The sequence below is a fragment of the Stigmatopora argus genome, chromosome 13 (genome assembly GCF_051989625.1).
Source record: "Stigmatopora argus isolate UIUO_Sarg chromosome 13, RoL_Sarg_1.0, whole genome shotgun sequence".
NCBI lineage: Eukaryota > Metazoa > Chordata > Actinopteri > Syngnathiformes > Syngnathidae > Stigmatopora > Stigmatopora argus.
The window spans coordinates 13,737,315-13,750,550 of record NC_135399.1 but is presented as its reverse complement, the minus strand read 5'-3'; the positions used below and the strand labels follow the sequence as shown (position 1 = coordinate 13,750,550).

General features: G+C 42.0%; 1 protein-coding gene across 1 annotated transcript; it reads right to left on the bottom strand.

Moving 5' to 3' along the window:
• Positions 1 to 1,721: 1,721 nt before the first annotated feature.
• mao (monoamine oxidase) lies at positions 1,722 to 12,116 on the bottom strand. Its single transcript, XM_077617751.1, has 15 exons — positions 11,973 to 12,116; positions 9,234 to 9,328; positions 8,827 to 8,964; positions 6,454 to 6,558; positions 6,305 to 6,396; positions 6,087 to 6,228; positions 5,836 to 5,985; positions 5,560 to 5,719; positions 5,219 to 5,315; positions 4,955 to 5,008; positions 4,810 to 4,867; positions 4,625 to 4,722; positions 4,441 to 4,552; positions 3,779 to 3,841; positions 1,722 to 3,708 (listed from the first exon to the last, which is right to left on the bottom strand). Exons 1-15 carry the CDS (start codon positions 12,025 to 12,027, stop codon positions 3,550 to 3,552), a joined length of 1,578 nt encoding a protein of 525 aa, XP_077473877.1. The 5' UTR covers positions 12,028 to 12,116; the 3' UTR covers positions 1,722 to 3,549.
• Positions 12,117 to 13,236: the final 1,120 nt, after the last annotated feature.

The window sequence follows — 13,236 nt, the reverse complement described above, 5'->3', positions numbered from 1 at the left end:
TCGCTGGACTGTAACCTTCCTTCTCCTTTCGCCTGTATGTATATGAGGCTTTTGCTGGGTACAAAATTAAAATACTTCCAGTCACTGCCAAACTACGACCGTATTTTCTATACTATAAATCGCACTCTTTTACAAGTTTGACTGGGCCTACGCCTAAAATCCATGTGTTTTTTCTCTCTCTCTGACCAGCAAACAAAATCCCGTGTGCGGTCGATTGGTTGCCGGTCTTTTGGTCGCTGTCTTTTGGTCGCCCCGACCGCGACAACGCGCGACCAAAAGAACGGCGACCAAAAGACCGGCGACCATCTGAAAAACATGGATGTTAACAGACGCCTATTTAGCATGTTGGTCCCCATAGGTTTGTTCTTGGTTTCTAATTTAAAAAAAATGGCCCTCCCAAATATATTGGACATGTCGCATACATTGACAGCAATTCATTTTGACTGGGAATCGGCAAAGGCGGCCGATGAGTGCCGACTTGAATATCAAAGTGCGTTTTAAAAAGTTGCTCTTTTACCCGTAGGCTAATGACTTTAAGAGCAAATAAAGGAACGCTAAACTTGAAAGCGGATTGTGGCTGCCACTGACTGACATTTCTTTAAAGCCAAAAGCAGTGGGGATGAGAGGGAATATTTTTAATCCGGCGAGCGCTCCCTCGCTCGTCAGAAGCTTCCTGGCGGAGAGCGAGCCGCTTAAGATGAGCTCACCGCCCGGGTCGGCGGAAACACGTCTCCCGCAGCCGTCTAACCTGTCTCAAGGTCGCTTATGGGAACATATCAACGTAATAATGCTGTCACACTTTGCACTTCTGACATCATCCACGATTTACCCTCTTGAAAAATTTCTTTATTCTGACCGTTTGTTCATTAGCTGCCAACCTTCCCAATTCAAATGGATTGGGTTAATTGTTGGGAAAGGAAAAGCACATTTATATTTTTTAACTGATCGGCTGCCATTGACAGCGATATATCGCAATTTCGATATACTGTCACACCCCTATTATAAATATATTTCCGCCAAGAAGGCCTAACTCACCTTAACAAAGAACCAACAAATAAATAACGCGAGCTACGAAACACGTTAACTGTTTGTTTCTGGATACGATATAAAAATTAGTTACAAAATGTGGGTGCCTTGAGATGAATCAGGCCTTTTACTGTGAAATGGGAGTCTACTTACATAATAAAAAAAGATCACCTTACTAAAGCACTTCATAAAGGAGATGTATGACCATTGCCGTTGTCATCATCAAGTGAAAAATCTGGGGGTAACCACCCCTCCAACCCCTGCCAGCTCATACACCCTAAGGACAAGCACAATGGAAAATGAATGGTCGAGTGCCTCACGAGACCAATCTGTTCCTGAGGGTGCAACAGTGAATCACTTACTGTAGGATGTATTACATACATGATATACTTGTAATTTTTTGGGGAGGGGGGCTTGCAAATAAAGACTGACTTAAATACAGTTATGGTTGTGAGTAGGACACATTTTCAATAATAATAATTTCCATTACTAGTTTTGAATGCATGCCATTTTACAAATGGCAAGCTACGGCCCTCTAGGGGCCAAAATTATTACTCCAAATAGAAATATGACTTGTATTATCAATATACAAAATCTTTGCTAATGTGCAATTTCTGACTCGAGGTAAGTCAATTGTTCTAAAAGGTGCAAAAAAAAAGGTCCAAATACATTACTTTTATAAAAATAAGCAAGTGTTCCATAGTACATACTATTTAATGCACAATTTTGACACTTTCTTCACGACATATTTATTTAACAATAGTGCACGAATGTTTATGACAAAGCCCAAGCTGTCATTCTAAATAATGAAAAGGATTGGACAAGCAAATCAATTCATCTTATTTCACTTATGATTTTCTTAGAAACTCCCTCTTTTTTTTTTAAATACATATATGCATGTCCCCAATATCCTATCTTTTTTTTTTAAAGTTACTATTAAGGCCAACATCCACTAGACCAAAACCACCAATGGCACTCAAATATGAGCATTTCAAACCAGACCTCCCGGTTTAAATATAACGCCACTGTACTTGTTAACAGAAATGCGGAAATATTCTCAATTTTTGCGCACTATCAATAACGCTAAATTACTTTGTAAGTGAGGGGGTAGGGCACTACACAGGCACTTAAGAAAACCCAAAATATTCATAATAAAAACACCACAATTTTCCCATGAAGGCACAACAGACAACTTCATTAACGACAACAGATACATACAGTACACATATTTGTATCATTAATATTTCTCCAAGTCACTACCACTCATCCATGATTCATCATTAAGACTTGTGACAGTTAAAAACAAATTTAAAGATAAGCTACATTTGTGATTGTGATGCTAACGCAATTATAGCCACATCATAAAACGCTCCTTAAAAAACACTTTTGATATAGGATATTAAGCCATGTGTACAAATTTGCGCAATTACAATGAAGGATATACATTCAGATGCTTGCATCACATCGAACAAAATGCAAAAAAAAATAAAAAATCTATTTGGCAATAAATCCTGGTAATAAATCTAGTTCATTTACCCATTCAGCGCTTGTTTGTTACTTATTAATAATTATTTTGGGGGGGGGTAGATCATATTATATTATATTGGCACCTATTATGAATGGAAAATGATGTTGTACACCAGTATATACACACACACACACACACTGAACAAAAAGAACACATTGCACAACAGCTCAGATATGCAGATTTGAGCTGAATCGGTAAAAAAAAAATCACGTTGTGTCATTGGCAGTGATGATTCATGGGAATCGGATTTCTGTACATTAGGTGTGTCCAACGTACAACCCACAAGGCCAACTGCCTATATTTTATCAACCCACAGCAAATTATGCAATGGAATATGACTTGCACAAAAAGCTCAAATCCAGCCGACCTTAGGTATCATTTTTTAGCTTTAACACTAGATGGAGTTTGTCACTTAAACAGCACCGTTGAAAAAAATAATCCAATAAATCTTGGTTCGGATTTTTACCGCAGATATACTATATTATTACATATATGTAAATATACACATACTTTTTTTTCCTTTCGCAATATCTACTCTTGGCTAATTTGCTTGGAGCCATTAACAATTCTAGACCTCAAATCCATTTCATTTGGCATTGAGTGATTGTGTTTCATTGCTGTTGACAGGGATAGACGTCCAATCCTATTTGATTGGTGGGATGGCAGCAGATCCAATGATTTGGACGTGTATCGGCGTCAACAGCGGCCCACGAGTTAATACTGGAATTTTTTTTTAAACTAAATCCATTTTAAAAGACGATCTTTTTTCACCCGATTCCGACCCTCTGTTTAACAGATGAAAGTGGAAAGATTACCTTTGATTTGGTGGGAACGTTTGGACACCCCTGCTGTAGATGGACACACTTTATTCTAAGAGGTATTCCGTGTGGTTTAACTATTGGCGATTCCATTTGAAAAGCTCTAGTAAAATCAAAAAAACAAAAAAAGAGCTTGGAATCAACAGTCGTAAGTACGCCAGGGCGGCGATGGCCATTTTAACACCGTGGAACCAGGCCCTTTTTATGCGCCACGACGACGCCGGCCGCCGCGGCCAGCGACAAAATGGCCGACGCGCCCAAGAAGCGGAGCAGGCCGCCCACCGAAGGAGAGTTCCTTTCCCAGAAGGTGGTAGTGAAAGGGAGAGGCGGCACGTCCTGCGAGAAATAGGCGGAGATTCAGCAACACAGCCAAAGTAAAATTTTCCCAGAATCCTCTCTGTCTTACCTCCGACACCGGTTCTGCCTGCCAGATCTGGTTGCGGTGAATTTTTCCCATGGTGCACAAAATCTGTACCACAGAAAATAGTAGTTATATCATAATATAATTTCACTTTTTTTTTAAAACGGTTGTACCGTAAACAAATAAGTAAATACATATACATAGTCAAATAGCCTAATTCAGTACTTTGGATTCACGCACACAAATGCACATAAAAGGTTTTTTCCTAGGGATCCGTGAAGGACGCGAGACATGAATTCGTCCACTAGTGACTGTCAGGAATTAAGGTGGGGACGAATCAGGAGAAGAAAGACAAAGCCATCCCCGCTGATAGCCAGCCAATCTTGTTATGTGGACAAAGCAAGAAGCTCTCCTATCGTGCTAATGACATTTGCAGAGGAGCAGGTGCTCCTCTGAAGACAGAAGAAAGGCCACTCTGGCAAGATACGACAGACTCTAATTTCATCTTCCGTAGATCTTAGGACTCCTATCGCGGCATCATTTGGCAAATCGACCTGGCTTTCGTCAAAGAGCCCCGTGGCCTCGGATAAAGCGGGGAGCAGATGCAAAGTTTAGACTGCCTCCGGTGACCGGTATATTGGTCCAATATGGACGGAAGATTTTCCTTGAATCAACACAATTGAAGCCTGAAATGAAAATGTTCTGACCTCTCTGGCTGCCCTTTCTCCAGCCTGCACGGCACCGTCCATGTAGCCGCTCCACTCGGTGGCCGTCTCGGTTCCCGCAAAGTACAAGCGTCCCACCGGCTCCCTCAGCACCCTCCGCGGACACAAAACAGCGATCGCCGTTAAGGTCCGCCCCCTTCTCCTTCCCTTCCTATCCTTTACTCACTTTCCAAACTGGGTGAGGATGCCCGGTGGGAAATAAGCTGTGTAACACCCTCCCGAGTACTCCTCTTCGCACCAGTTCTTCTCCTCGTAATGGATGGCCTGGCGGACACATGATAATTACTTACCGTAATTCGTGGACTATAAGTCGCACGAGACAAGAAATGCAAAATAACAAAGTAAACTTACATGCAGAGCTTTTTCAGTGCCCATCACTTTGGCGAAGCTCTCGCAGATCTTCTTGAATCTAGACAGGGAGACATTTTTTTTTTTTGTATGGCGGTCAAAGTGTAACATGCGTTTGTGTCCGTCTTTTGTTACTATAGAAACACACCTTTCCTCTTTTGTGAGCTCGCAGAGTCTCCTACTTTTCCGCGCCAGAATAAATCTGCCAGAAAAAAAAATTAACATAGACTATTCTGGTGGAAAATTGGACTCGAGTGGAAATTTAGTGGATTTGCTTTATTGGTGGGAACATATCAATAATCTACGGTGATAGAACATATTGTGATAGATCGCTATATTGCTTTATGGTCACGTCCCTAGTTCTAAGCGTTGACTGTTTTCATTTTTAATTCATTTAAATGACTATATTTACCCCATGATGGCTGGCACGGAACCATCGGGCTTGGTGTCATCTAGCGTGAGTCCGATGGGGGCATCCTCCTCCTCGATCATCATGCTGCCGCACAATCCTGAAGAAGACAAACCCAAAAATGAAGAACATCCATACAGGCGCGCAATGAGATCGACAACCATTTAATATACAAGATCTCAATACTCTTAAGAAAAACTAGTAAATCTTAAAAATGGGCTTTTCAGAGAGAGAGAGAGAGAGAGATCAGGAATTTTCAGCTTTGTTATTTTTCGGCCTTTGCGAATCCCAAATCGGTCGACCTCGACCTACTACTAATCTTTTCCCTCCCTGGATTGAGTCACCCATTTTCCTCCAGAAGTTTTCTTTGTAGTACACCATGCATTTGATGACCGAGCCCATGGGGACGCGGTGGATGAGCTGGTTCCTCAGTGGGGGGAGCTCGGGGTTGAAGTGCATCTTCAGGTTGAGATTAGGAGGAGTGGCCACGATCACGTACTTTGCCTGAGGGGAAAAGAAATAATAGACTGGACGGCAAGGTAACGGAGGAGTTTCAGGCAGGTGTATATCCCAAACTCCAAAGACAGAAAACTTGAAAGGTGCACAAAAAGGTGCGTTACCGTGTAGGCCTGTTTGTCGATGGTCTCCACCAGCACCGAGTCACCACTCTGATCAATCCTGAAGACGGGCGATTGGAGCTTGACTCGATCGCCCAGTTCTCGGGCCATGCATTCGCTGATCTGACCCGACCCCCCCAGAAACTTCCTCTCCTTTAAAAAAGGGTTGGATAACAAAAAAAGGAGCATAAAGAGAGTCATGTTTGAGTTTTAACCGCATGAAGGAATGATGAGTTGACCTTTGGAAATCCTACCTGTCCTCCATTGGAGGTGGAAAAGATCCTCATGGTTCCCCCCGCCTGCTTGACGTACCACATGAACCAGAGGGCCGAAACCTCGTGGGGTTCGGAGGTCACGTTGACGTTGACGAACAAAGTGGCGAAGCGACGGGTGGCGCTTTAGAAAAAAAAATCATTTTGTTTTGTTTACATTTTCTGACTTTCACTCATTCATCCCGTGGAAGAAGTCCTACCTGGTCCAGCAGATGTTGTCTATGAGCTGCTTCATGCTCATATTGTCCCACTCCTCAGCATGGGGGGCTTTCCAGGGGGCCTCGCTGGGTATCTGAAATCAATTGCCCCGATTAGAAAATAGAAAAGCGCCAAAAAGTCCAACACTTACCTCTTTTCCCATCTTATCAAAGGTCCTGAATAGATTGACGAAGTCCAACTTGACCAAGGGGTTCCACGTGGGTGGGAAGGAACCTCTGAAGGTAGTAGATTTCCCCTATAAAAATAAAAATAAAATCGGCAAAATTTGATTCATACTGTTTCTCCATTTTGCTATATTAACTACTCCCACGCGTCTGACTGATAGTACATTTCTCTTTTTAGTCATAAAATGGAAAAAAAACACCCCTAGATGGGAAAAACATAATTGCTTCTTTTAAATTTTCTTAATTTCAGTTATGTTTTTACAATTTGTATACACATTTTAATAGCTTTCCATTACAAGAAAGGGCTATAGAGGAAATTGAACTGCTAGCCATAACTTATTAAGTGATGCAAGTTGAACTAAAATGACTTTTTTTTCCAAGAATCGCCTCTTGCTACAGTCACATTATTATTACATAATCGTACCCTCAACAAAATGAGCTATCGACCATTGCTGGAGGAACAAACGTTATGCAAACGATGATATCTGCACTTTTAAGGTCATGACTGCTATAAATGTTGGACTTTTATTGTTTGCGTATCGAGGGGGAGGATTTTCCCTATCTGAGGCCTCAACAGTGCAACCACTCGTGACCCGAAAATGGCCAAAGATGAATAAGGCGTGAGCAAATAAGCTCCAGGAAGTCAGAGCAAATTCTCCAGAATTCATTTTTCTACTGAATGTGCTCGCCACGAATGCATCAGGCGTCTAAAGGAGCATTTCCCGATTTGGCAGAGCGCTCATCAACGCGTGCTGCCGCCGAGCCGCGGTTCGTGACTGTTTCCACGGCAACGGCGGCATAAACGAGCATCTGCTTTAGCTCCATCCGTAACCGCAAACACCCGCGTCCCCTCGGTGGCGCTAAGCTAAACAAAACCGACGTGTAAAACAAGGTATACAACCTTGACAGTGTTACGCTTTGGCCCTTCTGCGACGATTACGCAAGCGGTACTCTTTGAGCGACGTACTGTAATAAGGTGATAAAGAGTCTAATAAATAGTCGACTGGCCAATGAGTGTGAGGAAAGATTGGACGCCTGCGGGCCACAGAAGCTCGCCGATAAGGAAAGCCAGCGTCGGCCTTTTGGATTACAATCTGCCGAGGAAAAGCTGATTAGCAATGTGAGCTAGCCCCGATTACACAATGGCTGTGCGTACGTACGCTGAAACGCTATTAGTCCATTGACTTTCCACGCCGTGTCTGCTTGCGGTTCTAAAAGCATGCTAATGCCCTATTGGTTATAAAATAAAGTGGGATTATTAAGAGTATTTCAGATAACAGGCTAGCCCTGAGATGAGGATCAAGCCGATCCAAACTGAAATTCTGATCTGGTCATTCTGTTAAACAGGAAACGTGAAGCAAAATTGCTAGCTTACGTTAGGTCTCCACAGTCTGAGGCCTCTTGGTCCAATCCCTGTTTTGCAGGTTTCCAAACTCTCTACTAGTTTTTACAGGCTAAGGGCCTGTTGAATCGCAGCTCGGGTTGTTGTTAGTGTTCTTGTGGACACAAAATTTAAAGTTCTTCTCGGGCATTTGGGTCAACAGATCGTCTTGGAACTTGGTAGCTATCTAGACTGAGCCAGAATCTCTCAATTCTCTGAGGGTTTTTTTTTTGTATCAAGGCTAATTGGTTAATTGCAGAATAAGACAAAAGATGGCGGGTTGATTGAAATCATCCCTCGGTTTTCCAAAGGTGTGGATTTAAAGGAGAAGGCTTCTTGATGTATTACTACTACAGGAAATGTGCTAAAAAGCTAGCAAGGAATCGTACTAAGATAACCGTTGGACACAGCGTGCCGCGTGGATAGCATGCTGAGGCTAATGGAGTCCTATTTAGTGTTGGCGTGGCGTCCCAAAGCCTTTCCCAGATATGCGGATTCATTGACCTGAACAAGATGGCCTACATCCAGATAAGACTCACATGCTGGAGTCAGTGGTGTGATTTAGCACTGGAGTGGAAACATGGCAGCGGCACAATTGAATCATGTGGACGGGGGGAAAAAAACAGCGTTACAGAGAGCAGAGCGCCCAATGCTAACAAGATATGGAGGAAAGGAAATGCAAAGAAAGATGGCATCTCTCTTCCCTGTGCGCTTTTAGCAATCCTTAAACACGATAATTCCGCCTGCATTTTTCGCCCCAAGGCTAAGGTTAGCATCTTGGCTACAATGGTAAAGAGGATTTTTTTTCCCCCATGGTGGCTGTTGTAACCTTCCATTTTTCTGAAAGTGGGTCTCAGAGAAAAGGGTTTGGACAGCCCTGGGCTACCTGAACCACTACAAGTGTTCCATCACCCAAGACCACGCCCCCAATTTAAAAAAAAATGATTCAGACACTCACATTGACATAATGCAATAGCTTCTCTTCTTCATTGACTTTGTACGTCTTGATGCCGTACTGCTTGGCCAATCGGAGAAGGCGATTTTGCGTCGGGCCCACGTAAGCCCCGCCCAGGTCCACCCATTTGGTTTCCGGGGTCTGAAATAAAAACACATTATCAGGCCAGATGGAACCTTTCCCAAGATTTATAGCCTAGCACTTGAGAAAAAAATGCTAATTATTCAATTACATGGGCCTTTTATTGACTATGCTATACCGTTTAAGTAAATGGTTAAAAAAAAGAAGTATTCCTCAGCACGTTATTCAAATAATATAAGATTCTACATTGTTTCATTAATTAGCACTGATAGTCTTTAGAAATAATGGCTCTCCCGTATGAACGGCAAACGATGTGACGGCGCTCTTACCCGTGCGGTGAAGGTTCGACCGCCAACTCGATCGCGGGCCTCCAAGACCACGGGATTGAGTCCGCTCTCTAGCAACAGCTTGGCTGCGCTCAACCCTGAAAAGAAAAAAAGTGAGTCAAGAATCTTTTCAAAATAAAACTTAAACGTGTGGCTATTGGAAAAAAGTCATAAAACGTGATTGATGTTGTTTTTCTGACTTTGATCCACTGGGAAATTCCACAAACCCATTCGCCACCCCAAAAGGTTGACAGGACTCTAAACACGATTTGAACCGTGCCTACACAAACACGCTCCGCCCGTCCCGGTTTTGCAGAACACGTAAGATAGCACGTGGCAAATCCATGATGTGATTATACGGATGCTATTGCCTGCACCACAAAGAGCATCTATCTGAATGTTTGGCTTTTTTATGCCCACATACAAAGAACAAAAAAAATGACCGTTTGATGATTTGCTTTGAGACGAAAGCATTTTTGATTAGACTCCAGCTTTTTCCTACTTTGTTTTGATTTTACATGATTGCAACTTGGATGTGATTGTATGGCAGGATCAGAGCATTCCGAATAATTGCGTTGAGAGAAAAAGACAATCGCAGGAGCTTTGAACTTTCGGGTAATTTTGCGCAAATCCGTGACCCGGCTAATGGTGTGCTTTTGTAAATTGCTAGGCCTCTTTTAGCCTCCCGCTGAGTGTGTTTTTTTGGGGGGGTTCTTTCAACTCTAGCGCGGAGGGGTGATATTTATTTTTCAGAAGAAGCTTCCTCTGCACAGAAAAGAGGAAGAAGTTGTTGCTGCCCGTTTTCCTCCTTCTCATGGTGATAGGCGGCTGTCACAAGGCTTTAACATCGGGTGAAAAAGTCATTCCGCCCCCCGGGGAACCAAGTAGCAAAAGGACAATTGCATTTCAAGCAGCGCAGCGGGATGGACAGTGGGAGGGAATTGCTCATCGATCGGACCCTCGATGTTTTCTACCTGCAAATAAATGGTGTTGTCAAAACCCTCCAAATGTGACCAAGGAGTGGGCGGGGTGAAGCCGACCTTCTCCAATGGGCGTTTGGGGGCGGGGCTTGAAAGAAATCTTCAATTAGCTTAGCGTGCATGTTTAATTTAAATTTGAAGACTAATTGGAGGGAGGGTGGAGCGTGTCCAGAGGAAGAACACTTTTGTTTTATTAACAGAATGTCCATTCGCTGCCTGCCTGCCCCTTCATATGGATTGGACGTCTGCTAGGGATGAATTGAGTTGCCAATAGTCCTCCATTTTATAATCCAGTAAGGTTTATATATGAATAAAAAATATTTTGTTAGTTTTGTGGGTGCAGTTTATATTCAGGTCCAGCCTATAATTTTAAAAAAATACAGTACTATATATAAATAGATTTTTAGAACAGCATGATAATTTAGTGGGAAAAAAATGCCAATATTATAATGTTAAGGAGTGATATTTTTATTCAGTATTTTGGATTTTTGTGAAAAGCTCAATTCATAATGTGAGTTTTAAAGTGTGAGGACATACTATTGGTTTGCTGGAGGAACAAGACAACTCCAGATCAATCTCAATTTTCGGCCGCGGCAAACAATGTTTACCCGCCATTTATTAAATCGAGCGGACTGTTTTGTCTCCTTTTGTCGTGACGGAGAATTGTCTGGAAGAATAAAAGAAAAAAATAATAAAAGCGGGCTGGAACTCCCGATACATTCTGTTCACCAAAATGATGTGAGAACAAAACTATTACTATCAGGTTGTGGTATTTAGCAAAAGAAATCACCAATTGACGGCAATGGACGTCCTATCCATTTCAATTGGGAGGAGCTGGAAGCGATTACTCGATGGCAGCCAAGGAGTTAAGTTAAGTGAGATTTGTAAAACAAGACCAAAAATATTTATTTATTTATTTATATTTTAGGAACCTATATGTATATTAATGAACTGGCTTTTTTATTATTATTGTCTATCAAAATAACTAAAAGGGGCATTACAGCTCACTTTTTGTTCAGTCACCCAAAATCAACCGGAAGTGACGAGGAAATGCCCCTAAACCAACAGGAAGTGACCAGAAAATGTCCAGAAATGTCCCCAAATTAAACCCTTGACTGCCATTGACCACAGTCTCAAGTCATTTCAATTGAAAATACCTGCATGAAAAAAATGTTTATTTTTCCTCATTAGTCGCGTAGTGGAATAATGTAGAATAATTCCCTGGCCCTGTTGTATCGCCGTAAAACCCCCGTTATGGTCAATTTCGTATCGCAATTCGTATGGTGAGGCCCCCACAGAATTCCGCCCCAAAAACCACCGCACTATTACGCTGTTTTCTTCAGTTATTAAATGTTCTCTCGCCAGAAATGTACAACAAATGGACGCTAACATGGGCGCAAGCTAAAAAAAAATGTTAGCGGAGCCCACCACCCAGCAGTCAGCACCCTTCCTTTCCCTTTCCCGACTCTTATGTAATGCAAAGTGTGCTGTCGGCGGGCGGATGATTACTAGCTCTCATTGCCAGCTGCTGCTCGTCACCCACCCGAACCGATGTCATAAAACGTCACGCGGTTATTCCTTACAAAGTAGTAGTAAACGAGAGAGACGGCCGATTGGGTGCAACAGTTGTCACCCCTCAAAGTGGCTGGCACGAGTCCCGTCTATGTATTTGCTTTCCTTCTCCGAGCGAATGTGCAATGCAACTACTATTCCTGGCGTTTACTTACATGGGGGACGGTGGTCAAAAGGGTCTGTTTCTCACCTGATATCCCCCCGCCGACCACGATCACGTCGTAGGTGTTGCCGGGCGCCGTCATTGTGCTCCGAAATGCTTCTCGTCGTCCCGTTTGCCGTCGCCTTCATGGCAGGGGCGCATCTGGATTATAAACGGACTCGTGTGGGCGGGCGCTGGCGGGCGCTGGCGGCGGTGTGTCCCCCGGAGGGCTCCGCCCCCCCAGGAAAGCAACTTGTTCCTATTTTTCTTTGGGAATTCACTAGCAATGACAGCAAATCAACCAGAACAGTGTCTTTTCACATTTTTAAACATAGTACACCCTTCCAGACATTAAAAATGGTAATTCTGCCTAATTTTACGTTGGAAAATCTCATAATATGATGTAAATTTACATTTAAAAAGTACTGTTAATTGTTTTTAGGTAATAATATTTCAACAAAGTCAAAACATTACAAGATTAAAGCCTTATGTCATAATATTCAAAGATTAGGAGTCATAATATTACAAGGAAAAATGTCGTATTACAATGTTAAAGTAGTAATACTTTATAACCAGAGCTAATTATACAGTTATGTTAAGATGGAAAGAGAAGTAATGTTATGTAAAATTACTAGAACAAAGTCCTAATATTACCAGATTAAAGTTGAAATATAATAATAATATTTCATTGTAGTCATAGTACTCCCTAATATTACCAGATTAAAGTTGAAATATAATAGTAATATTTCAATGTAGTCATAGTACTCCCTAATTCGGCGAGAGAAAAAAGTTGTACTGTTATGTAATTGGACATATGATGAGATAAGAAAAAAAGTACCTATTATGAAGAAAAAGAGTCCTGATATTTTTACTATTAACATCACTAGTTGTTTTCAATATCAATTTGATTCTTTTCTAACTACCACAACACAGACTTAAAGTATTGACTATACTACTAGTATTCAAATAAATACAGCACAGACCAATTGACAATTCTTAGGCAAAAAGTGCATGTAGGTAGAACAAATAACCACTTGGTAGTGCTGTTTCCCTTCACCCATTTGCCCTTCATTAATGTTTAGAAAAGAAAAATCTATTTTCACCCACGTTCATCGCCCCTACTAACATATGGCCTTAGGGCGGCCATGTTGGTAGGGGTGACGTTCCCATTAAAGTCAATGTAGTGATAACTGAGATGTTTCTCATCCCTTTTCTGTTCGTTGTCTTGTACAATATTGCGGAAATAATGGGTGGTAGTCAAAATACCACCTTGGTATAATTGAACATGGACTGAAATGATTAATGAAGACCA